The 27,514-nt window shown below is 43.6% G+C and overlaps 1 protein-coding gene across 2 annotated transcripts; it reads right to left on the bottom strand.

Annotated features, from left to right (window-relative positions):
• Window positions 1-1,127: 1,127 nt before the first annotated feature.
• LOC115154426 (acetylcholine receptor subunit gamma) lies at window positions 1,128-20,177 on the bottom strand. Of its 2 annotated transcripts, XM_029700622.1 has the most exons (11): window positions 14,518-15,283; window positions 12,096-12,229; window positions 11,728-11,772; window positions 11,401-11,510; window positions 10,974-11,233; window positions 8,081-8,281; window positions 6,904-7,018; window positions 6,577-6,691; window positions 3,751-3,952; window positions 1,740-1,873; window positions 1,128-1,483 (listed from the first exon to the last, which is right to left on the bottom strand). In XM_029700622.1, exons 1-11 carry the CDS (start codon window positions 14,585-14,587, stop codon window positions 1,316-1,318), a joined length of 1,554 nt encoding a protein of 517 aa, XP_029556482.1. In that variant the 5' UTR covers window positions 14,588-15,283; the 3' UTR covers window positions 1,128-1,315. The 2 variants fall into 2 exon arrangements, with proteins under 2 accessions (XP_029556482.1, XP_029556483.1); XM_029700623.1 differs by lacking the exons at window positions 11,401-11,510; window positions 14,518-15,283 and adding an exon at window positions 20,101-20,177 and having other exon boundaries at window positions 1,129-1,483.
• Between the last annotated feature and the right edge of the window lie 7,337 nt (window positions 20,178-27,514).

The following is a 27,514-nucleotide window of genomic DNA, read 5'->3' on the forward strand; positions in this document are numbered from 1 at the left end:
GTCAGAAGAAAAAAAACAAGCAATGAGGTCGAAGGAATTATCCATAGAGCTCCGAGACAGGATTGTGTTGAGGCACAGATCTGGGGAAGGGTACCAACAAATTTCGGCAGCATTGAAGGTCCCCAAGAACACAGACTCCTTCCATTCTTAAATGGAAGGAGTTTGGAACCACCAAGACTATTCCTAGAGCTGGCCACCTGGCCAAACTGAGCAACCGGAGGAGAAGGGCCTTCACCAAGGAGGTGACCAAGAACCCGATGGTCACTGACAGAGCTCCAGAGTGCCTCTGTGGAGATTGGAGACCCTTCCAGAAGAACAACCATCTCTGCAGCACTCCACCAATTAGGCCTTTATGGTAGAGTGGCCAGACAGAAGCCACTCCTCAGTGAAAGGCACATGACAGCCCGCTTGGAGTTTGCTAAAAGGCACCTAAAGGACTCTCAGACCATGAGAAACAAGATTCTCTGGTCTGGTGTACAACAAGATAACTCTTTGGCCTGAATGCCAAGCATCACGTCTGGAGGAAACCTGGCACCATCCCTATGGTGAAGCATGGTGGTGGCAGCATCATGCTGTGAGGATGTTTTTCAGCGGCAGAATCGAGGGAAAGATGAATGTAGTAGAGAGATCCTTGATGAAAACCTGCTCCAGAGCGCTCAGGACTTCAGACTGGGGCAAAGGTTCACCTTCTAAAAGGACAACTACCCTAAGCACACAGCCAAGACAACGCAGGAGTGGCTTCGGGACAAGTCTCTAAATGTACTTGATTGGCCTAGCCAGAGCCTGGACTTGAACCCGATCTAACATCTTTGGAGAGACCTGAAAATAGCTGTGCAGCAACGCTCCCCATCCAACCTGACAGAGCTTGAGAGGATGTGCAGAGAAGAATGGGAGAAACTCCCCAAATACAGGTGTGCCAAGCTAGTAGCGTCATACCCAAGAAGATTCAAGGCTGTAATCACTGCCAAAGGTGCTTCAACAAAGTAATGAGTAAAGGGTCTGAATACTTATGTAAATGTGATATTTTAAATAAAGTTAAATAAAAGGTTAAATACAAATTTCTAAAAACCTGTTTTTGCTTTGTCATTATGGGGTATTGTGTGTAGATTGATGGGGGAAAAAACTATTTAAGACATTTTAGAATAAGGCTGTAATATAACAAAATTTGGAAAAAGTCAAGGGGTCTGAATACTTTCCGAATGCACTGTAAGTGAAGAAATGAGCAAGACAACTTAAGTCTCAATGATATGAAGACAATGACGATGATCCATATAATCTGTGACCAAGTTAAGAGAAGGGGCGTTGCCTTGTCCTCCTAACTGGGGAGGTATCGTTTGTTTTCCCCAGGGAATGGAAACTCTGGGACTGAGTTAAAATGTCCCGTGAGGAATATGGCGACAGTTCCGATGGAGAAGAGGGCCATGGCCACCCAGAAACACACCTTGTCAATCATCTTCCCGATCAATACCCAACTCTCTATTTCCTATGGGACAGTTAACGGTGAGCCAGAAGTGGGGAGACAATAACCCACACTGTTCTATCAGGATTTCTTAACCCTCAGCTCATCATGGGCCTGTATTCAAAGTGTCTCAGTGTAGGCCTTTTAAAATCATAATCATTTATTTTATCATAAGAGCATGATCCTAGATCAGCACGCTTTGTGAATATGGGCCTGAACAGAATGAATTGAAATTGACCCAAAACCTGACCTACATCCCCAGAATAAAAGCAATACTTACTGATCCAATGTCATTTGCTTGCTTTGTGCTCTCAGCGATAAAGTTACAGGCATCCACACATTCCTTGATCTCAGGAGCAGCTTGGGCGAGGCTCTTGTACAGGCTGGCTGTGGTGCTCACATCAATGCCATCCACTAGAGGGTAACAGAGACATACAGTCACCTACACATATGCTGGTGATGGACCACAGTACTAATCTTTGTCCTCCTTTTCCTATTGATTGTGCTACTTATTTACAAGAACAAATACAACCAAATGCTTTTTAAAACCAATTCAAATGAACCCAGACATCTATTCAAAAAGTGGCTTGCTGGATAATATACATAACTACTTACTACTACATCTCAAAGCAGGGCTGTCCGCAGACCTTTTGGGGGGGGGGGGCATATGCTCAACAACAAAAAAAGGACACCCCAAAAAAATGGTTCCCGCAGCCGGGGTCACAGACTCGTTGAGCAATTATTACAAGAAGGGACAGCAGAAAAATCTGATTAGTAAATTATTTTGCTAAACTTTTTTGAACTCAAATTCTGCACTTATTCACAATGACCAAGACAATACCAGTCAAAATAGAAGATTGTAGCCTACCATTACTATATCCAACTCTATTTGTGGCCACTATCATGCCTGCCTGCAAAGCGCTCATCGCCAGCCGGATAGCCCTCTTCTTCCTCACAAATATAAGAATTTCACCAGAATATGTTACATATTTGTCCCATAATATTGATGGCAGTGCGATGTTACAGCTGCTTATCTTTAGACATATAGCCAGTAGCCACCCACACTAGGCCTATCTGAAATATGAAAATGATCAATCAAATCGCCAGGTAGACAATTGTTCTGGCAAAGATAAGTCAGTAGTAGATTGCTAAACTGTATATTATATGGATGATGAATGTAGGCTTGAAAAAAGTTATTTCTGGTCACTAATCTGGATATGCGTGCCCTAGTGATGCGCGGGTTGACTCATAAACCGCAGTCCCCGTGGTTATATCCGCAGGGCGGGCGGGTTGAGGGTCATGAAATATTGTGTGGATGAAGGGCGGGTTGAATAAAGACAATACCTTAAAAAAATCCATACATTTATTATTCTTGTGCAATGTATACATCTTAAGCTACATTGAGGTTTTTCTTTCATAATTTTAGGCTATCTGCATTAGTGCATAAGCCTAAACTTTAGGGCCTAACTGTACATGCGCCAAATAGCTAACACGCCAATCGCCAAATGCATTTGGGAAGGGGCAGAAAAAGTTCATTTTGAGGGAACTGTAGCCTACTGTTCAGAAGGGTTAAATGGAAACTGAAATCTGGGCACTGACTGTAGGTCTATAACCTCACATAGCCTTAATATTAACTCCTGGAAAATTAAACATTTCTTGCAGTAAAATTATGTAGGCAAAATTTTGAACAGGAGTGGAGACATTTTTTTCATCTTGAGAGAATGCAAATGCACAGTTAGCACCTCTAAACAGTACCCATCTTTATCAGCAACATAAAAGCTGATAGTATTTCAACCACAAAATATGCATCCAAGCCGAACTGAAATATTATCAGAAACATGTTGGGTCGTTTTCACAGCTTCCCTTACAACCGGGTAAACTGATGTCATTTGGAAATGTTGCACAGAAAATCTTTCCTGATTTTTGAGTTATTGCATTTTCTCCCCGATCTCTAAACTTCTTTGCTCCATGAAAGAAGCAGAGATGACAGAGACAACTTTACCGAAGTCAACTAGATTGAAGCATTCATTCTATCGATTTATAACATTCTGGTGAGAAAGGGTTTATTTAGTCTTCGGGCAACATAATGACAGAAGAGAAGCCACCTGTATCTAATTATAGACAAGTTGACTTACAAATAGCCTACCATAATGTCAGAAATTATAAGCAGAAACATATCTAAAAATCAGGCAAAAAGATCTTCCCCAAAAATTCTGCCATCTCTAGCCTACCATGCATTTTTGTGGGTTAGGGTTGGTTGTCAGATTTCCACTCTAATCCACTCATCTTACCAAATGATCCTGTGAGGCCGTGCCTCTCTCTCTGTTTGTCAAACATCATCTCGCTGCGTGGTTGTTTCAGCACATACTCCTCCGCTCTCTGCATCAGGCCGAACGAGCTACGCCGTCGCTCCCTCACTCCGTTCACTTCCGCCTCTGCATTATCCACCAGAGGGGCCATGCCCAGGAATTGAGGAACAAGCTCCAGGAAGAGCTAAACAGGGGAGAGGAAAGGTGGAATAGGCAACAAAAAAGTTGAATATTCATTCTGACAAAGTAGGATCTTATGTCATATCGGATCATTATAGTATTGAATAAAGAGAAAACAATACGTCATTTAAAAAAAAAAAAGAATTCTTGTGCAATTCATATCTATAGGCTACACTGAGGTTTTTCTTTCATTATTTTTATCTGACGTTAGTACTTAGCCTAAGCTTTCGGGCCTAACTGTAGCGTGCTAAATACACGGCAATTGCCAAATGCTTTTGGGAATTTAGGCAGAAAAAGTTAACATTGATGCACTGAGGCGAAAAAGACAATATCGGAGTTTAATTCAGTAAGAGAAAAGCTGTGAAATGGAGAGTTGAAAATAAATAGAAGGACCAGAACAGTCTGTAAAGGTGCTATCTTTATAAGCATCATAAAAGCTGATAGTATTTCAACCACATAAAATGTCATTTCTGCTTGGATGCATATTGTATCAAAAACATGTTGGGTCGTTTTAACAGCTTTTCATTTCCTTAAACAGATTTTTTTTTTAATTGCATTTTCTCCCTGGTCCCTAATAATACATGTCTTTGCCGCATGAGAGAAGCAGAGATGAAAGAGAGCTTTAGCATGTCAACTGATTTGAAGCATTCATTCTATCGATTTATTCTGGTGAGCATGGGGTATATTTATTCTGGTGAGCATGGGGTATATTTATTCTGGTGAGCATGGGGTATATTTATTCTGGTGAGCATGGGGTATATTTATTCTGGTGAGCATGGGGTATATTTATTCTGGTGAGCATGGGGTATATTTATTCTTCTAGGTCAACAAGTACAGAAGAGAAGCCACCTGTATCTAATTATAGACAAGTGGATTAACAAATAGCCTACCAAAATGTAGAAAATTATAAGCAGAAACATATGCCAATTTAAAAAGGCCTGCCAAAAAATTATTCTGCTATCTGACTGTACAGTGCATTTTCTATATTTGGGGGTTAGGGTTGGTTGCGGATGAAAGATTTTCACTTTATCACATATAGTCGGGCATTTGCGGATGGATTATTAGCAATTAGGTACGGGTGAACAAACAACTGTTAGCCAATATGTGTTGGTGTACAGTGCATTCAGAAAGTATTCAGACCCCTTGACTTTTTCCACATTTTGTTACGTTACACCCTTATTCTAAAATGGACCAAAAAAAATTCCCCTCATCAATCTACACACACTACCCCATAATGACAAAGCAAAAACTGATTTTTAGACAAAAGAAATAACTGATATCACATTTACATAAATATTCAGATCCTTTAGTACTTTGAAGCCCCTTTGGCAGCTATTACAACCTTCACTCTTCTTGTAGGTTGACACTACAAGCTTGGTACACCTGTATTTGGGGAGTTTCTCACATTCTTCTCTGCAGATCCTCGAAAGCTCGGTCAGGTTGGATGGGGAGCGTCGCTGCACAGCTATTTTCAGGTCTCCCCAGAGATGTTCAATCAGGTTCAATCCAGGCTCTGGTTGGGCCACTCAAGGACATTCAGAGACTGGTCCCGAAGCCACTCCTGCATTGTCTTGGTCGTTGTCCTGTTGGAAGGTGAACCTTCGCCCCAGTCTGAGGTCCTGAGCGCTCTGGAGGAGGTTTTCATTAAGGATCTCTGTACTTTGCTCCGTTCATCTTTCCCTCGATCCTGACTGGTCTCCCAGTCCCTGCCGCTGAAAAACATCCCCACAGCATGATGCTGCCACTATCATGCTTCACCGTAGGGATGGTGCCAGGTTTCCTCCAGACGTGATGCTTGGCATTCAGGCCAAAGAGTTCAATCTTGGTTTCATCAGACCGGAGAATCTTGTTTCTCATGGTCTGAGAGTCCTTTAGGTGCCTTTTCGCAAACTCCAAGCGGGCTGTCGTGCCTTTTACTGAGGAGTGGCTTCCATCTGGCCACTCTACCATAAAGGCCTGATTGGTGGAGTGCTGCAGAGATGGTTGCCCTTCTGAAAGGTTCTCCCATCTCCACAGGGCTCTGTCAGAATGACCATCGGGTTCTCGGTCACCTCCCAGACCAAGGCCCTTCTCCTCCGATTGCTCAGTTTGGCCGGGCAGACAGCTCTAGGAAAAGTCTTGGTGGTTCCAAACTTCTTCCATTTAAGAACGATGGAGGCCACTGTGTTCTTCAATGCTGCAGCCATTTTTTGGTACCCTTCCCCAGGTCTGTGCCTCGACACAATCCTGTCTGAGCTCTACGGATCTTATATAGAAAGGTGTATGTATGCCTTTCCAAATGGTCAATGGAAACAGGATGCACCTGAGCTCAATTTCAAGTCTGATAGCAAAGGGTCTGAATACTTATGTAAATCAGGTATTTCTGTTAAAAAATATATATAAATTGGCAAAGAAATCTAAAAACCTTTTTTGCTTCGTCATTGTGGGGAAAATCCATAAATGCATAATGTGGAAAAAGTTATGGGGTCTGAATACTTTCAGAATGCACTGCATTTTAATCATGACTTGGCCTACGCAATAAAGTATTTAACTTTCAAACCCACACAAGTACTGGACCTGGATTTCTTTATGCCACTTAGCACCCATTTGTGGTTAAACCAATCATTTTGCTTTTCAATGTATACATACGTGCTTGATAGTGTGGGACATGGTGTGGGTATTGGGACTACGGAGGGACATGTTGAGCACCACGATTTGGTTGGTGGCGATGAGCGTGGTCACAGACATGACAAAGATCAGGTACCTGGGAAGAGAAGAACAGACAGATGTTGATGCAGAGGGGATTTGGCTCTCTTATGGAGTAACAGAAATGTATGGAGGAAGGCAGTAAGAGACTGAAGAAGAATCCCATTAATGAGGGCATACATTAGAAGCTGAGAAAGGAATGCAGTGACTATTATATGGAGTCTCACACAGAATCATCATACAAACACACCCAGGTACATTCTAACTCACTTGCCAATGAGTGGGACATTGAGAGATGTCTCAGGGACCTTCTGAGCAATAAGAAATAGGAAGACAGTCTGAGCCAGCAGGACAGAGATGGACACAGTCAGCTTCTGTCCCCCAGCTATGAAGAGGACAACAGAGAGTCAGAGGGGTACAGACGGGAGTGCAATGCTTTTCCCATAATCCTCATAGACGACAAGACATACTATACAGATGGTTTTATTTGGCCCACCAAGTTTTCTGAGCAAAAAAACATTTTGTTGTTGGACAGCTCCAAGTGATAAACATTTTGGAAATCTGATCCCAAGTAGGCCTATTCCCAAGTAGGCCTATTCCCAAGGATAATAAAGAGATGTGATCATAAACAAATGTAGCCTAAGCAAGGTTTGAAGTTATGTTTTAGTCACATTATCTGTTTGGGTTTCTTGTGGTCAATTTGTAGTCTACAAATGATTTGTAATAATGTTCCGGCCCCCTGGCCATCCGCTCAAGAGAAACTCTAGTTGATGATCCCTGAAATATACTCGAGCAATTCCAGATGTAACATGAGAGTGCTTCCAAGTGTTTTAGTTGGAATGCAGAAACCTATTGATCTTGTCTTGCGCAGGCAAACAGAATCCAACAACATTCTCTAGTTTGAAACTCAAAACCATAATCTATGTTAGAGCATAAAGGGGCAATCTGCAGTTGCTACATCCATTTTTGGACGTATAAATTAATGATATGTACCCACTGATTTTTGAAGAATATAACTTATTAATGCCTCATAAGCATTCGTACCCCATCAGAATCCAAAATATAAACTTGTTTTACTTCAATGTTTGTAAACAAAGTAAATGTAAAACACTACATAACCTCCGAACATTAAAAACTATAATTCTGATATCATGGATGGTCAGTCGTTGCATCCATAGCTCTGTTTTATGAATTTGAGTGGTTATATTTCTCTAGCCTCATCCCTCAGCTTTTTACTGAAAAGGGGGCAGGGAGGACGCTTTGTTATTGTTTCAACTGCTGATAGCTGCTTTAAATATAAATCATTTGATTTAATAGTCAATATACACAACAACACTAGTAACACTAACAGACAACTGCTAACATCAGTTGTTGATGGCATACTGTATCATCTTCCTGTATCCCCAAGTTACACCACTGACCAATCAGCAGCAGTGTTGCAACCTACCCTGTGCAGGTAGGAAGTAGGCCAGGACGACCAGGGAGGAGATGAGTGAGCAGGGCAGGATAATGTTGATGATGTAGAATAGAGGTTTTCTCTGGATGACCAGGTTGAAGGAGATTTCCTGGTACTCCAAGTCATCAGGAGTGTAGCGTGAGTTGATCAGCTTCCTGGCTGGCCGGTGCTTTATGGCCCACTCACCGTTTTCTAACAGGGTGGAAACAGACACACTGGGATCAATAGAAGCCATTTCATTAGGATTTGACCTGTTGATGGGTTGTCAATTATTTACAGATAACTGTTAATCAAATCAAATGTTATTTGTCACATGCTTCGTCAACAGGTTTAGACGATGTCATAGAATTACAATATGTTAATCACATTACTTTTATATTAGAATGTATTCCTATATTAAAACGTTCACACTGTTTTTTCTAGAGGCAACAGAATAGGGTTCTTAGCTCTCGTGTGTGAGATTTAACTCTGACAGATTTACGATGGCTTGGTGAGAACCTAAAGACTGCATTCCATTCCATGATTAGTGTCTGTGTGCCTGTCTATCGGTAACAGGGAGAACCAATGTCCAGTTTATTTCAGGAAAGGATTTAGTATTCTAGGTTGCATTAGTATTTCTGTATAAACAAGCAGTAAATGAACTAGAGACAGATATTTGGCGCCATGTAAATCTTGATGTCTGTTGCATGAGAGCACAATGTACCTTTTGTATCATTTCTGTTCCTTGTCACAAGGACTCAGGAAGACTATAAATAGTTGTAACTGAATCTTGTTTATTTAGGCTTTAACACTACACCATTGGGTGATTGTTAACGTTCCATTACTGCAGTCATTAAATAATAAAGTTCAATTGTTCTGAGGAAATCTAAAAGTCTCTTTGATTAGAATAATTCCACCACAACTAACAATGAAATGCTAACTTACAGGTCCTTTTCCAACAATGTACTTCAGATAAAGAAAAAAAAGTCAAATATAAAGTGACACGAGGAATAAATACACAGTGAATAATGAATAACAATAATGAGTAAATATAACATGGCTCTATACAAGGAGTACCAGTACCGAGTCCATGTGCAGGGCAACGAGGTAATTGAGGTAGCTGTGTACATATAGGTAAAGTGACTAGGCAACAGGATAGATAAAACTGTAGCAACAGCGTACTTGGTGAGTGTGAGTGTGTGTTGCGTCAGTATGTGTGTTGGGATGTAAGCGTAAGTATGGGTTAGTGTGTGAGTAGAGTCCAGTGTGTTTGCATAGAGTCAGTGCAAGAGAGTTAGTGCAAAAAAGGGTCAACGCAGGTAGTCAGGGTAGCCATTTGATGATCTATTTAGCAGTCTAATGGCTTGGGGTTAGAAGCTGTTTACATCCTGTTGGTTCCAGACTTGGTGCACTGGTACCGCTTGTCGTGCGGTAGAAGAGAGAACAGTCTGCGGCTTGGTTGGAAGGAGTCTTTGACAATTTAATGGGCATTCCTCTGACACCGCCTGGTATAGAGGTCCTGGATGGCAGGGAGCTACACACTAACTTCTGTAGTGCCTTGAGATCAGATGCCTTGCAATTGCCATACCAAGCGGTGATGCAGCCATTCAATGGTATAGCTGTAGAACTGAGGATCTGAGGGCCCATGCCAAATCTTTTCAGCCTCCCTAGGGGGAAGAGGCATTGTCATGCCCTCTTCAAGACTGAGTGGACCATGATAATTCCTTAGTGATGTGGACACCGAGGAACTTGAAGCTTTCAACCCGCTCCTCTACAGCCCCAATGTGGATGGGGGCGTGTTCGCACCTCCTTTCCTGTAGTCCACAATCAGCTCGTTTGTCTTGCTGACTGACATTGAGGAAGAGGTTGTTGTCCTGGCACCACACTGCCAGGTCTCTGACCTCCTCCCTATTGGCTGCCTCATCGTCGTCGGTGATCAGCCCTACCACCGTCATATCCTCAGCAAACTTTATGATGGTGTTGGAGTCGTACATATTGATTTTGAGAAACTACAAAGTTGTATATTCAGTATTTGTGTCACACATGCAGGACCTGAGTAGTGGTGGGAAACTATTTGGGGGAGGTAAATTTTGAAAGAGATTTTAGTTAAACAATGGCGCCAGAGGAGATGGCTGCCGTTTTACAGGCTCCTAACCAATTGTGCTATTTTTGTGTTTTTCTGCATTGTTTGTAACTTATTTTGTACATAATGTTGATGCTACTGTCTGGATATCAGAACAGCGATTACTCACCTCGAACTGGACAAAGAGTTTTTCTTTAATGAGTTTGACGCGAAGGATATAATGTTGCTCCCGGACAAGGCCCAAATCCTCGTCATTCGCATGAAGAAAATAAGGAAATACAGGGGGCGCAGATCAGGGTGCCTTGTGAGAATTCATCGGTAAGTGGGTAACACACCTATACCATCTGTTCTATTGGCCAACGTGCAATCACTGGAGAATAAACTGTTCAAGACTATCCTACCACTGGGACATTAAAAACGGTAATATCTTATGTTTCACTGAGTCGTGGCTGAACGAAGACACAGATAATATACAGTTGGCTGGGTTTTCGGTGCATTGGCAGGACAGAACAGCTACGTCCGGTAAGACGAGGGGTGGGGGGGTGTGTCTTTTTGTCAAGAACAGCTGGTCCACGATGTCTAATATTAAGGTAGTCTCGAGATATTGCTCGCCTGAGGTAGAGTACCGTCTATTTACCACCACAAACATAAAAAAAGTACTTTATTTAGTAAATATTTTCTTAACTGCATTGTTGGTTAAGGGCTTGTAAGTAAGCATTTCATGGTAAGGTCTACACCTGTTGTATTCGGCGCATGTGACAAATACGATTTGATTTGGAAAACCATAAAAACAAGACGTTGCAACATTAGTGTGTGTATTACCAGTGAAGGCCTCAGGATCAATGTCCACCCACTCAATAGGCTTGTTGGTCTCTGTGTCAACAGCCAGTATGATTTCCAACTCATTTGCACTGTATGTCTGGGACCTGAAGACTAAGGTGCAGTTCTGGTAGTCAAAGGGGAAGTAGGTGATCTCTATGGCACACGTGCTGCGGTAGATCGCTGGAGGCAGCCAGTACATGTAGCCACTGGAGTAGATCAACACATTGGCATAGTAGGCCACATCAAACTTGCCATCAATGCTGCAGAGGAGGAAGAGAGGAGGGGAAGAAAGGAGGTGGAAGGAAAGGGTAGGGTAGGGTGCGATGAGAAGAGTTCAAGACTCCATTGCTCAAAACAAAGCAAAACAGAGCCACAAAAGGGGGGAAATCAGAATGAGGAAAAAGATGAAAGCCCTCTACTGGCTCACTTATTCTCAAGGACGATGTCAGGGAGCCATACTGTGTTGTAAGGCACACGGATAACTTCAATGCCAAAATACTCAGAGGTGTTCCAGGCTAGGCGAATATCATTCCATTGCTGTGGGAGGGAGGGGAGGGTACAGGCAGAGGAGAGACGAGAGAGGGGGAGGAACGGAGGAGAAAACAGACGAGTGAGGGAGAAGAGAGCATAGAGAGATGGAAAAAACTCAAAGGTAGGAGAAAGGAGAAAACTGAGAATCTAGTCAAAGTATGCAAGAAACAAATTATAAATGAATTGATAAGATATAAAAGAGATTGGTGAGAGAAACACTCACAATCTCAATCCAGACATTAGTTGTGAGAGTCTCTTCCTTTTCATTCTGTAACAGAGGAGATAATATGATTGTCTGATGAAGACATTTGTCTATTTCAGTTTGATATGTGATAGTACTGTAGTGCCCCCTGCATGGTTGAAGTACAGAACTGTTTAGATAGTATGTCATCCCTACGGAATGTGTTTTGTGTTGTTGGGGTGCAGCAGTGTGATGTGTGTAATATGTTTGGTTTTACATTTGAGTCATTTAGCAGACGCTCTTATCCAGAGTGACTTACAGTAGTGAGTGCCTACATTTTTGTACTGGCATCTAATGTATGTGTGTTGTATGGTTTTGTTATGCTGCAGCAGGTGTGGTCTGTCTCTCACCAGGGAGATGAGGTTGGTGAGAATCAGCTTGACCTGCACCTCCACCTTATCTGTGGGGTGCGCTGCTGGACGGATGTTCTTGTTGTAGCCTCTGAACAGGTCCCCAATCAGCTTAGACTCCTCATTACAACGCACTGCACCAGGAAGGAAGGAAGGAAGGAAGGAAGGAAGGAAGGTAGAGAGAGAACCATGATATTATGAAATATGTGTGGCATAAAACCCATAGGGACTATAAAGCATACCATTTCAAAGGATTCAACACTTGAAAGGCCAAAGGAACTTGAGTAATCAGTGACTGATTTGCTAAAAGCACCCAATGAACCATTTTCAATTGACATTATTAACATCTAGGCATGTCAACCCACGGCTGGCTCCAGGCATAATCGACATAAGCAGTCGCTTAGGGCCCCTGGCCGCTAGGGTGGTTTTTAGGAACTCAATCGGGTGTCTCAACTTACTGTTGAGAGTTAGAATATAATACACAAGGTACAAGTTCGAAATCCCCCCAACCAAATCTCACTTAGGGTCCCCACAAGGCTAGAGCCACCCTGTGTCAACCATAAAAGCCAATTTATCTTGATCTGGCAATGTGGATCAGAGGCTCCATATGGAGTGTGTGAAGCAATTGCAGAGCCTCCAGAGGCTTGCGGTGGCGATGCCATGCGCCTCCCATATTTAACAATGAGGAGGTCTCCGCATAGATCTGCATTGACATGATTAGTGTACAGTAGGTGGGGGAGGTATATCCTGTATAAACACAAATTCACTTCCTTGACAACAAACATGGGGAACTTTGACAAACAGGTTCACAAATAAAAAACATCTTTATGATACTTTGTGTAGGGATGTCAAAGACACGATAATGAGTTTGAACTCCTGGAAAGATATCTGGGAGGTTATGGGGATAGATGTGGTAAAAAGGTCAATGGAATGCAGACCATGGGATAGAAGGATGCTGGATTGGCGCAGATATGTCAAATCTGTCATGATTGATGTATTGTAACAGGCCCACAATGTGGTCACTAAAACCTGATTTGGATATATTTGGCTGTTTTCGCTGCATAACATTTAAAAGTTGGCCCTATTCATATAAACTGGTAGCATAGCTAGCATACAGAAGTAGGTGGTGGTAGTCAAAGTAGTTTAACTGTAATGCAGTTGATTAATGACGATTACATGAACATGTGTTGGGGTTGACATCCATACCAGCATTATGCTCTGATATTGACCTCAACATAGTCTGAAATACAAATATAAACAATAGCCTAAATGGAGGATTATTTTGCTGTGGGGCAATGAGGAGACTCGGGTGGGAAAACGGTGCAACCTTTTTACATCATGCCATCTTGGCTGAGCTCCTGTGTCAAGCACCGGGAAACGGACTCCAACATTTCAGGTCTTGTCTTTTTGTTTAGCCAGTTGCGTGTAATTAGCTGGATGGCTATAGAGATTAGCCCTGAATCACTAGTGGTGTGGTGCAGTTTATTGGATGTGTAAACTCTGTAAGAGACCGTTTATGCTTGATCTGAAAATATGGTCGGAGGCGCCATATGGATTGTGTGACCCAATTGAGCTCCGTAACGCATAGCCATGCGCCTCTGAAAATGTGTAACAATGCGAGGACTCCCTCAGCTCCTCTGCATTGAAATAATTGGTTGATAGGCGAGTGCGGGAGGTCCTCTATAAACACAAACTCACTTCCTTCACAACAGCTCTGCGCTGCGCCGCGAAGCGCAAGAAGAATGAATGCCCTGACGTCTGCAGAGGCCATATCACCATAAATCCTGCACGGCCAATGCAGACATCAAATTGACCACGTAGCGCCTTTAACACCAAAAGTTGTAACAATGTTTAAGACGTTTTCGCAGCGCCTATAAAAATAAAATGCCACCTGCCTCGCAGGAACAATAGAAACAACATGTGTCGTAATGATACAAAGAAACAAAATGCTGTTGCGAAAGTAGCAACTACTCTTCCTGGAGTCCACACAAAACATGAAACTTGACATAATACAGAACATAAATAGACAAGAACAGCTCAAGGACAGAACTCCATGAATAAAAAAATGGCACACGTGTTTAGTGAATCAGCCAGATCAGAGGCAGTACAGATGACCACCACGTTTTCTTGTTAAGTGCGTGAATTGGACCATTTCCCTGTCCTCTTAAGCATTCAAAATGTAACGAGGGTGTCAGGGAAAATGTATGGAGTAAAAAGTACATTATTTTCTTTAGGAATGTAGTGAAGTAAAAGTTGTCAAAAATATAGTAAAGTATAGATACCCCAAAAAACTACGTAAGTAGTACTTTAAAGTATTTTTACTAAAGTACTTTACACCACTGATGAATAGTCTACACCGAGAGGTGCAACTGCCAAGAACAGTGTTCCTGACCGTGAAAAACCTATCAATATAAACACTTACCCAGTACTGTCACACCCCAGAGTAAGCCTACAGTTGCAACCAAACAAGTCCAAAGGGAGTGCGTTCCCATCGCAAAGTTAACCGATCTTTACTTACAGTTCCAGATTTGAGTAAAGTACAAACTGAAAGAAAGAGAAAGCTAGAGGTTATTTCCGAAAGGCTCGTAGCCTGCCTTATCCCGCTGCCCTTGCCTCGCTTCTCCAGCTGTCGCTACACCCACGGCTCGGGTTACACAGCAGCCGGAAACCGCTAAATTCTGTCGATATTCTGGTCGTCCATAATAATTATCATTATGCTATTGGGTGGTGATGACAACGACACAGATTATGAAGGTAATGTTTCTGTTTGACATGTCAGCGAGTTTCAAACTATGAATAGGCCTGAAAACACAACTGAACACTTTGAAAACGTGCGTGCAGGGCTCAATGATACCACTGGTGCTCCCAATTTAAAGTCAAGCGCAAAACATAAAATCTAAGCGCACCAGAATAACAAAGTTTTGATTGAGATATAGCCTAGCATATTGGGCTATATGAATTCTAGATACTTTTGAAGCACATGTTGTGCTCTAGAAACTCACATTTAACCCTGTAAATAGATTTGTTAATTGTACAAAGCTGAAATGTTGATACAAAAACCTGTCATGGAAATTACAAAGTCATTTGTGGAATTTTAGGTTTCTACATTGTGTAAAAGCACTACATATTGAGATGCATTATATTGAACATTCTACACTGTCTCTTTAAGAGCTTCAATCAAGCTTTTATGGTAGAGTGGCCAGACAGAAGCCACATGACAGCCTGCTTGGATTTTGCCAAAAGGCACCTAAAGGACTCTCAGACCATGGGAAACAAGATTCTCTGGTCTGATGAAAACAAGATTGAACTCTTTGGCCTGAATGCCAAGTGTCACGTCTGGAGGAAACCTGGCATCATCCCTACGGTGAAGCGTGTTGGTGAAAGCATCGTGCTGTGGGGATGTTTTTCAGCAGCAGGGACTGGGAGACTAGTCAGGATTGAGGGAAAGATGAAAGGAGCAAAGTACAGAGGGCTCCTTGATGAAAACCTGCTCTAGAGTGCTCAAGACCTCAGACTGGGGTGATGGTTCACCTTCCAACAGGACAACAACCCTAAACACACAGCCAAGTCAACGCAGGAGTGGCTTCGGGACAAGTCTCTGAATGTCCTTGAGTGGCCCAGCCAGAGCTCGGACTTGAACCCGATTTTAACAATTCAATTCAAGGGCTTTATTGGCATGGGAAACATATGTTAACATTGCCAAAGTAAGTAAAGTAAAATAAACAATAAAACTGAACAGTAAACATTACACTCACAGAAGTTCCAAAATAATAAAGACATTTCGAATGTCATTATGTCTATATACAGTGTTGTAACGATGTGCAAATAGTTAAAGTACAAAAGGGAAAATAAATAAACATAAATATGGGTTGTATTTACAATGGTGTTTGTTCTTCACTGGTTGCACTTTTCTAGTGGCAACAGGTCACACATCTTGCTGCTGTGATGGCACACTGTGATATTTCATATGAGAGTCTATCAACATTGGGTTGTTTTCGAATTCTTTGTGGATCTGTGTAATCTGAGGGAAATATGTGTCTCTAATATGGTCATACATTTGGCAGGAGGTTAGGAAGTGCAGATCAGTTTCCATCTCATTTTGTGGGCAGTGGGCACATAGCCTGTCTTCTCTTGAGAGCCAGGTCTGCCTACGGTGGCCTTTCGCAATAGCAAGGTTATGCTCACTGAGTCTGTACAGTCAACGTTTTCCCTACGTTTTGGGTCAGTCACAGTGGTCAGGTATTCTGCCACTGTGTACTCTCTGTTTAGGGCCAAATAGCATTCTAGTTTGCTCAGTTTTTTTGTTAATTCTTTCCAATGTGTCAAGTAATTACTTTTTGTTTTCTCATGATTTTGTTGGGTCTAATTGTGTTGCTGTCCTGGGTCTCTGTGAGGTCTGTTTGTGATTCTGAACAGAGCTCCAGGACCAGCTAGCTTAGGGGACTCTTCTCCAGGTTCATCTCTATGGAGGTGATGGCTTTGTTATGGAAGGTTTTGGAATCGCTTCCTTTTAGGTGGTTGTAGAATTTAACGGCTCTTTTCTGGATTTTGATAATTTGCGGGTATCGGCCTAATTCTGCTCCGCATGCATTATTTGGTGTTTTAAGTTGTACGCAGAGAATATTTTTGCTGAATTCTGCATGCAGAGTCTCAATTTGGTGTTTGTCCCATTTTGTGAATTCTTGATTGGTGAGCGTACCCCAGACCTCACAACCATAAAGGGCAATGGGTTCTATAACTGATTCAAGTTTTTTAGCCAGATCCTAATTGGTATGTCGAATTTTATGTTCCTTTTGATGGCATAGAAGGCCCTTCTTGCCTTGTCTCTCAGCTCATTCACAGCTTTGTGGAAGTTACCTGTGGTGCTGATGTTTAGGCTGAGGTATGTATCGTTTTTTGTGTGCTCTAGGGCAACGGTGTCTAGATGGAATTTGTATTTGTGGTCTTGGTAACTGGACCTTTTTTGGAACACCATTATTTTTGTCTTACTGAGATTTACTGTCAGGGCCCAGGTCTGAAAGAATCTGTGCAGAAGATCTAGGTGTTGCTGTAGAGCCTCCTTAGTTGGTGACAGAAGCACCAGATCATCAGCAAACAGTAGACATTTGACTTCAGATTCTAGTAGGGTGAGGCCGGGTGCTGCGAACTGTTTAGTGCCCTCACCAATTCATTGATAAATATATTAAAGAGGGTGGGGCTTAAGCTGCATCCCTGTCTCACCCTACGGCCCTGTGGAAAGAAATGTGTGTGTTTTTTGCCAATGTAACCGCACACTTGTCATTTGTGTAACATCTCTGGAGAGACCTGAAAATAGTTGTTCAACGATGCTCCCCATCCAACCTGACAGAGCTTGAGATGATCTGCAGAGAAGAATGGGAGAAACTCCCCAAATACAGGTGTGCCAAGCTTGTAGAGTCATACCCAAGAAGACTCGAGGCTATAATCACTGCCGAAGGTTCTTCAACAAAGTACTGAGTAAAGGGTCTGAATACTTATGTAAATGTGATATTTCAGTTTTTTTTATGTTTAATAGATCTGCAAAAATGTCTAAAAACCTGTTTTTGCTTTGTCATCATGAGGTATTGTGTGTAGGTCATCTACAAGACCCTGCTAGGTAAAGTCCCCCCTTATCTCCACTCACTGGTCACCATAGCAGCACCCACCTGTAGCACGTGCTCCAGCAGGTATATCTCTCTGGTCACCCCCAAAGCCAATTCCTCCTTTGGCCGTCTTTCCTTCCAGTTCTCTGCTGCCAATGACTGGAACAAACTACAAAAATCTCTGAAACTGGAAACACTTATCTCCCTCACTAGCTTTAAGCACCAGCTGTCAGAGCAGCTCACAGATTACTGCACCTGTACATAGCCCATCTATAATTTAGCCCATACAACTACCTCTTCCCCTACTGTATTTATTTATTTATTTTGCTCCTTTGCACCCCATTATTTCTATTTCTACTTTGCACTTTCTTCCACTACAAATCTACCATTCCAGTGTTTTACTTGCTATATTGTATGTACTTCGCCACCATGGCCCTTTTTGCCTTTACCTCCCTTATCTCACCTCATTTGCTCACATTGTATATAGACTTATTTTTCTACTGTGTTATTGACTGTATGTTTGTTTTACTCCATGTGTAACTCTGTGTTGTTGTATGTGTCGAACTGCTTTGCTTTATCTTGGCCAGGTTGCAATTCTAAATGAGAACTTGTTCTCAACTTGCCTACCTGGTTAAATAAAGGTGAAATATATATATATATATATATCTTTTTTTTTTTTAAAGATTGATGAGGGGGAAACAATTGTAATGTAACAACATGGGGATAAAGTGAAGCGGTCTGAATACTTTCCGAATGCACTATATATATATAAAAAATGTATGTTCTAAGTCCACAACAAAGCTTAAACCACAGCATGAGACCACTGTTGAGGTCTGGGGAAGAAAATCCCCAAAATATTTTGGAGGTATAGTGCACAGCAAGAGATTGCTGTTTGCCAGGTGGTGTTTTTCTGTACTGCATGTGCAACTGCAGTTTGCAAAACAAAAGACCACCCGTTTGATACAAATCATCATGATATCTATCATATCATTCTACCAGGTAAGCCTACTTTGCAGTTAACATTTTAATTTGGAAAGTTGAATGGGAATACCTTTAGAAAGGACTGTATCAGCATTGCTAACTGGCTACACAAAGTAGTACACAGGCATTCCCATGCCATTACGTCTTCTGAAAGTTGTAAAAAATAGAAATCACTGATGCATTCTTTAATATTGTTAATTATTATTTGGATTGAACGAATTTGCACTCGCTTTATTTCTCTATGGCACTCGGAAACAACTGCAGAGTGAAGCCTATCGTTACAACAATTATTATCTGGGTGATTTTTTTTTTTACTGGTTGTGTAACCGATGTGAAATGGCTAGTTAGTTAGCGGTGGTGCGCGCTAATAGCATTTCAATCAGTGACGTCACTCGCTCTGAGACTTGAAGTAGGGTTTCCCCTTGCGTTGCAAGGGCTGTGGCTTTTGTGGCGCGATGGGAACGATGCTTCGTGGGGTGTCAGTTGTTGATGTGTGCAAGGGTCCCTGGTTCGAGCCCGGGTTGGGGCGAAGAGAGGGACGGAACCTACACTGTTACAGTTGCACTGGTGCTCCCAAAATAAATGGTCAGATCGCACAGCAAAATATCGATAGAGCATATGGCCGCACTTTAGAGCCCTGCGTGTGTGTGAGTGTGTGTGTCGACGCTAGTGGTGAGCAAGGTAAACAGGTGACGCGGGGGCCCAGTTTGGAAACCGCTCCACTGCACTGCCCCTACTCTAGCGCAGGATATAAATAAATAGCCTGTAGTGCTGCACGCCTTGCAGCTTGCGCTGCTGGGCTTCTGTGTAACGGCCGGGGTCAATGTCGAGCGGATTGTGCGTGTTTTATTTGTTTGTGTGTGTTAAGAGCAGATATGCAGGATGTACCTGTTCAAAGGCAAAATTGCCATGGGGGATGGGGGGGACATATTCAGAACAGGGCGATTCGACCCCACAATAATGTCTTGTTTTTGGTTGGAACTCCCTGGAGGTCGGGGGCACCTTAGACAGCATACAGTATGAACACGTCATAAGCAATGGCTTATGCAATGTAGAATGTAGAAATGTAGAATTGCAGGAAATTTGCTTTAACTGCAAAATGTTCTCTCAGCCTTATGGCAAAATGTGTTGAATAGCATTTTTAAACTGCACATTTGTCTCTCTGTCCCATGGCAAAATGTGTTGAAATGTAGGAATTAAGCCGTTTTCCAAAACAACAGGAACCAGCCCCCCCTGAAAAGAAAAATGATTGTCCAAACACAGGCTACTGACACAGAACATAAGCAGTACACTGTAGTACAGCGTTTCTCAAATGTTACTGTACCAGTGACCGGCAAAACATGGTCCTTTAAACATGGTCCTTTAACCAGCTCATTTTTAAGATAAATACAGCATGTAAAAGCACCACTGGAGATACAACTCACCACTTTAAATGTGCCTCTGTTGCCTCCCTGTTGTGCTGTTTCTCTGCACCTTCTCTGCTGTCACTCACTGTGCTTCTCCTTCTCTCTGTGCTTCAACTTCTCCTGTCTGTCTATGCTTCTCCTTGTTCTCCTCTGTCACTTTGTCTGTCACTTTGTCTGTCACTTTGTCTGTCACTTTGTCTGTCACTTTGTCTGTCACTTTGTCTGTCTGTCTGTCTGTCTGTCTGTCTGTCTGTCTGTCTGTCTGTCTGTCTGTCTGTCTGTCACTTTGTCTGTCACTTTGTCTGTCACTTTGTCTGTCACTTGTCTGTCTGTCTGTCTGTCTGTCTGTCTGTCTGTCTGTCTGTCTGTCTGTCTGTCTGTCTGTCTGTCTGTCTGTCTGTTTGTCTCTTGTTCTCCTCTGTTGTCACTATGCTACCAGAAAACCAGGGGACCACACTGCCAATGCTGGGCCCAGCTACATCCTAGTTATGAATGAATAGACAGATTTATTAGATAATGAAGAAAATGACTAAATAAATGCCTAATAAACTCAGCAAATAAAAGAAACTGCACTTTTTCAGGACCCTGCCTTTTGAAGATAATTCGTAAAAATCCAAATAACTTCACAGATCTTCATTGTAAAGGGTTTAAACACTGTTTCCCATGCTTGTTCAATGAGCCATAAACAATTAATGAGCATGCACATGTGGAACAGACGTTAAGACACTAACAGCTTACAGACTGTAGGAAATTAAGGTCACAGTTATGAAAACTTAGGACACTAAGAGGCCTTTCTACTGACTCTGAAAAACACCAACAGGAAGAATCCCAGGGTCCCTGCTCGTCTGCGGGAACGTGCCTTGGGCATGCTGCAAGGAGGCATGAGGACTGCAGATGTGGCTAGGGCAATAAATTGCCATGTCCGTACTGTGAGATGCCTAAGGCGCCTGCTGATCGTCCTCGCAGTGCCAGACCACGTGTAACAACACCTGCAAAGGATCGGTATATCCGAACATCACACCTACGGGACAGGTACAGGATGGCAACAACAACTGCCCGAGTTACACCAGGAACACACAATCCCTCCATCAGTGCTCAGACTGTCCACAATTGGCTGAGACAGGCTGGACTGAGAACTTGTTGTAAGGCAGGTCTTCACCAGACATCACCGGCAACAACCTCGCCGATGGGCACAAACCCACCGTCGCTGGACCAGACAGGACAGGCAAAAGTGCTCTTTACTGACGAGGCGCAGTTTTGTCCGACCATTACCAGGGGTAATGGTCGGATTCGTGTTTATCGTCGAAGAAATGAGCGTTACACCGAGGCCTGTACTCTGGAGCGGGATCGATTTGGAGGTGGAGGGTCCGTCATGGTCTGGGGCGGTGTGTCACAGCATAATCGGACTGAGCTTGTTGTCATTGCAGGCAATCTCAACGCTGTGTGTTACAGGGAAGACATCCTCCTCCCTCATGTGGTACCCTTCCTGCTGGCTCATCCTGACATGACCCTCCAGCGTGACAATGCCATCAGCCATACTGCTCGTTCTGTGTGTGATTTCCTGCAGGACAGGAATGTCAGTGTTCTGCCATGGCCAGCGAAGAGCCCGGATCTCAATCCCATTGAGCATGTCTGGGACCTATTGGATCGGAGGGTGAAGGCTAGGGCCATTCCCCCCAGAAATGTCCTGGAACATGCAGGTGCCTTGGTGGAAGAGTGGGGTAACATCTCACAGCAAGAACTGGCAAATCTGGTGTAGTCCATGAGCAGGAGATACACTGCAGTACTTAATGCAGCTGGTGGCCATACCAGATACTGACTGTTACTTTTGATTTTGACCCCCCCTTTGTTCAGCGACAAATTATTCCATTTCTGTTAGTCACATGTCTGTGGAACTTGTTCAGTTTATGTCTCAGTTGTTGAATCTTGTTATGTTCATACAAATATTTACACATGTTAAGTTTGCTGAAAATAAACGCAGTTGACATTGAGAGGATGTATCTTTTTTTGCTGAGTTTAGATGATCAAAACTAGAAACGCAACATGCAACATTTTCAAAGATGTTACTGAGTTACAGTTCATATAAGGAAATCAGTCAATTGAAAGAATTGTTTTTGGCCCTAATCTATGGATTTCACTTGACTGGGAAAACAGATATGCATCTGTTGGCCAAAGATACCTTAAAAGGGGTGTAGATCGGAAAACCAGTCAGCATCTGGTGTGACCACCATTTGCCTCATGCAGTGCGACAAATCTCCTTCGCATAGAGTTGATCATGCTTTTGATTGTGGAATGCTGTCTCCACTCCTCTTCTATGGTCGTGCGAAGATGCTGGATATTAGCGGGATCTGGACCTTGCTGTCATACAAGTCAATCCACTGCTAGCAGTCATCACCGTTAACTCGGACATCAGCCAGCCTCAGCCCGGTCAATTCCTGCCAGTCTGCACAGCGCGATGTCAACCGAGATCATATCGGACTGCTTTTTCTCTACCACATCTCCGAATTCCTACCGCAAGCTCTGAACCTTTACACCGGATCATCGCAGCTAGATAGCTGCTATCTGAGTGGCTACTCCTGGCTAACGTCTCTGTCTCGAAGCAAGCACCAGTTAGCCTGGAGCTAGCCTTGAGCTAGGCTCATCTCCCGGCTAGCCGAAGAGATCCATCAGCCAATTCCTGTGCTACAGTACCTCTTTTGCCAATTGGCCTGGACCCTTTAATGCCGACACGGAGCCCCGCCGATCCATCACGACTGGTCTGCCGACATAACCGTCTGAGGGTGTTTCAACAGGTGACGTCCCCCGGATGCCCATCTGCTAGCCTGCTAGCCCCGGCCTGCTAGCTGTCTGAATCGCCGTGTCTCCAGCTCGCCTAGCTACTCACTGGACCCTATGATCACTCGGCTACGCATGCCTTTCCCTAATGTCAATATGCCTTGTCTATTGCTGTTTTGGTTCGTGATTATTGTCTTATTTCACTGTAGAGCCTCAAGCCCTGCTCAATATGCCTTAGCTAGTCCTTTTGTTCCACCCCCCACACATGCGGTGACCTCACCTGGCTTAAATGGTGCCTCTAGAGACAGATCCTCTCTCATCGTCACTCAATGCCTAAGTTTACCTCCACTGTACTCACATCCTACCATACCCTTGTCTGTACATTATGCCTGGAATCTATTCTTCCGCGCCCAAAAATCTGTTCCTTTTACTCTCTGTTCCGAAAGTACTAGACGACCAGTTCTTATAGCCTTTAGCCGTACCCTTATCCTACTCCTCCTCTGTTCCTCTGGTGATGTAGAGGTTAATCCAGGCCCTGCAGTGCCTAGCTCCACTCCCATTCCCCAGGCGCTCTCATTTGTTGACTTCTGTAACTGTAAAAGCCTTGGTTTCATGCATGTTAACATTAGAAGCCTCCTCCTTAAGTTTGTTTTATTCACTGCTTTAGCACTCTCTGCCAACCCGGATGTCCTAGCCATGTCTGAATCCTGGCTTAGGAAGGCAACCAAAAACTGAAATTTCCATCCCTAACTATAACATTTTCCAACAAGATAGAACTGCCAAAGGGGGCGGACTTGCAATCTACTGCAGAGATAGCTGCAGAGTTCTGTCATACTATCCAGGTCTGTGCCCAAACAATTCAAGCTTCTACTTTTAAAAATCCACCTTTCCAGAAACAAGTCTCTCACCGTTGCCACTTGTTATAGACCCCCAGCTGTGCCCTGGACACCATATGTGAATTGTTCGCCCCCCCATCTATCTTCAGAGTTCGGACTGTTAGGTGACCTAAACTGGGACATGCTGAACACCCCGGCCGTCCTACAATCTAAGCTAAATGCCCTCAATCTCACACAAATTATCAACGAATTTACCAGGTAAAACCCTAAATCCGTAACCATGGACACCCTCTTAGATATCATCCTGACCAACTTGCCCTCTAAATACACCTCTGCTGTCTTCAACCAGGATCTCAGCGATCATTGCCTGCGTGTGTCATGGGTCCGCGGTCAAACAACCACCCCTCATCACTGTCAAACCAAATCAAAGTTTATTTGTCACGTGCGCCGAATACAACAGGTGTAGACCTTACAGTGAAACGCTCCCTAAAACACTTCAGTGAGCAGGCCTTTCTAATCTATCTGGACTGGGTATCCTGGAAGGATATTAACCTCATCCCGTCAGTAGAGGATGCCTGGTTGCTCTTCAAAAGTGCTTTCCTCTCCATCTTAAATAAGCATGCCCCATTCAAAAAATGTAGAACTAAGAACAGATATAGCCCTTGGTTCACCCCAGACTTGACTGCCCTTGACCAGCACAAAAACATCCTGTGGCATTCTGCATGAGCATCGAATAGCCCCCGTGATATGCAACTTTTCAGGGAAGTCAGGAACCAATATACTCAGTCAGTTAGGAAAGCTAAGGCTAGCTTTTTCAAACAGAAATTTGCTTCCTGTAGCACAAATTCCAAAACGTTTTGGTACACTGTAAAGTCCATGGAGAATAAGAGCACCACCTCCCACCTGCCCACTGCATTGAGGCTAGGAAACACTGTCACCACCGATAAATCTACGATAATCGATCATTTCAATAAGCATTTTTCTACGGCTGGCCATGTTTCCACCTGGCTACCCCTACCCCGGCCAACATCTCAGCACCACCTGCAGCAACTTGCCCAAGCCCCCTCTGCCTCTCCTTCACCCAAATCCAGACAGCTGATGTTCTGAAAGAGCTGCAAAATCTGGATCCCTACAAATCAGCTGGGCTAGACAATCTGGACCCTCTCTTTCTAAAATGATCTGCCGAAATTGTTGCAACCCCTATTACTAGCCTATTCAACCTCTTTTTCATATCATCTGAGATCCCCAAAGATTGGAAAGCTGCCGCGGTCATCCCCCTCTTCAAAGGGGGAGACACTCTAAACCCAAACTATTATAGGCCTATATCCATCCTGCCCTGCCTTTTCTAAAATCTTCGAAAGCCAAGTTAACAAACAAATCACAGACCATTTCGAATCCCACTGTACCTTCTCCACTATGCAATCTGGTTTCAGAGCCAGTCGTGGGTGCACCTCAGCCACGCTCAAGGTCCTAAACTATATCATAACCGCCATCGATAAAAAACAGTACTGTTCAGCGTCTTCATTGACCTGGCCAAGGCTTTCGACTCTGCCAATCACCGCATTATTATCGGCAGACTCAATAGCCTTGGCTTCTCTAATGACTGCCTCGCCTGGTTCACCAACTACTTCTCAGATAGAGTTCAGTGTGTCAAATTGGAGGGCCTGTTGTCCGGACCTCTGGCAGTCTCTATGGGGGTGCCACAGGGTTAAATTCTCGGGCCGACTCTTTTCTCTGTATATTTCAATGATATAGCTCTTGCTGCTGGTTATTCTCTTATCCACCTCTACGTAGAAGACACCGTTCTGTATACAGCCGGCCCTTCTTTGGACACTGTGCTATCAAACCTCCAAACGAGCTTCAACGCCATACAACACTCCTTCCGTGGCCTCCAACTGCTCTTAAATGCTAGTGAAACTAAGTGCCTGCTCTTCAACCGATTGCTGCCCGCACCCTCCCGCGCAACTAGCATCCCTACTTTGGACGGTTCTGAGTATGTGGACAACCACAAATACCTAGGTGTCTGGTTAGACTGTAAACTCTCCTTCCAGGCTCACATTTAAGCATCTCCAATCCAAAATTAAATCTAGAATCGGCTTCCTATTTCACAACAAAGCCTTCTTTACTCATGCTGCCAAACATACCCTCGTAAAACTGACTATCCTACCGATCCTTGACTTCGGCGATGTCATTTACAAAGTAGCCTCCAACACTCTACTCAGCGAATTGGATGTAGTCTATCACAGTGCCATCCGTTTTATCACCAAAGCCCCATATACTACCCACCACTGCGACCTGTATGCTCTCGTTGGCACTACATATTCGTCACCAAACCCTCTGGCTCCAGGTCGTCTATAAGTCTTTGCTAGGTAAAGCACCACCTTATCTCAGCTCACCGGTCACCATAGCAACACCCACCCGTAGCACGCGCTCCAGCAGGTATATTTCATTGGTCATCCCCAAAGCCAACACTTCCTTTGGCTGCCTTTCCTTCCAGTTCTCTGCTGTTAATGACTGGAACGAATTGCAAAAATCTCTGAAGCTGGAGTCTTATATCTCCCTCTCTAACTTTAAGCATCAGCTGTCAGAGCAGCTTACCAATCACTGTACCTGTACCTGGGACGAAGACACTTCCAGCCTTGAGTGCCTACCACAGCTAAGCCCCCTCTTTTCTATTAGACATTTACCTGCCTGAACAAAAATCTTTATCTTTACCCCACTCTAACAATACCGCTACAAAGTGTTAATTAGCCTACTATTTCATACGATACACACAAAATATTAACTGGTAGCAGTATGTTACATCTGTGTCAGGGGCTGTCTTTCTCTGTTTTCTCCCTACCTCGACTGCACTGTCCTCTGCAGCAGGCAGCTAATCTGCCTGTGCTAAACCTAGCATCACTGCTCACAGTCACAGTACTTGGGCCTCAATTTAAAAAATGGGCTGGTGTGGGGACCTCACAAAAAAATATGGCCGGTATGGGGGCCTCAACGAAAAAAAATGGGCCAGTGTGTTAGAAATGCCAGGTTTCTGGTCCCAGTCTATTTGCGCACTGGTATGGCCTATGTACGCAAAATGCAGTGGAGTGGTAAGAATCCAATCATATCAGCATACAATTGTCGTTGATATTTTATAACGATGTCAACCACGTAAATTAAAATGTCCTTGGAATAAATGAAATGTAGGCATACTGATCATTTATCAGAAAATGTTGATAGACAACTCTGTAAAAACAACAAGATTTTTTTTATTCCTTGTAGAATTTGTCCCGTGTCAATTCCGACGTCTGTAATGTTCCTCTAAAAATACATTTGTGAAACAGAGATGTGTCACGCGGAACAGGTGAACCCAAGAGCAGACTCAGATGAGGAGACTGGGATGAGGTAACCAAGGTGTTTATTGAAACACGGGGGGAAGATTGAGTGCAGGCCAGGGGAAGCTCGGGCTGGTTGCTGGAAACCAGGTGTGGTGGCTAAGGCTGGAGCGAGAGGTGTGGGTACAGGGTAAGCAGGTCCGGAGGGGGAATCCAAGAGAAAGTAGAGTGGCGAATCCAGGACAGAGTAGCAGGACTGACGAGAAGTCGGACTGGAGACAGGGATCAGAGTCAGAGCAGGCAGAACTGTAGCAGAGAGGAAAACAGCGTCAGGCAAGGGAAAACAGGCACAACAGGAACAAACGGCTAGAAACATGGACTGACTGAGCAGAGATTACGATCTGGCAGTGTGGAAGTGGCAGGACAAAGTATTTGTAGAGGTCTTTATTATGGAACAGGTTTCAGCTGGTGGGGATCTGCTCTGTCTCCAGCACACCTGTCTCTTCT

This window comes from Salmo trutta, chromosome 19 (genome assembly GCF_901001165.1).
Source record: "Salmo trutta chromosome 19, fSalTru1.1, whole genome shotgun sequence".
NCBI classification, from domain to species: Eukaryota; Metazoa; Chordata; class Actinopteri; order Salmoniformes; family Salmonidae; genus Salmo; species Salmo trutta.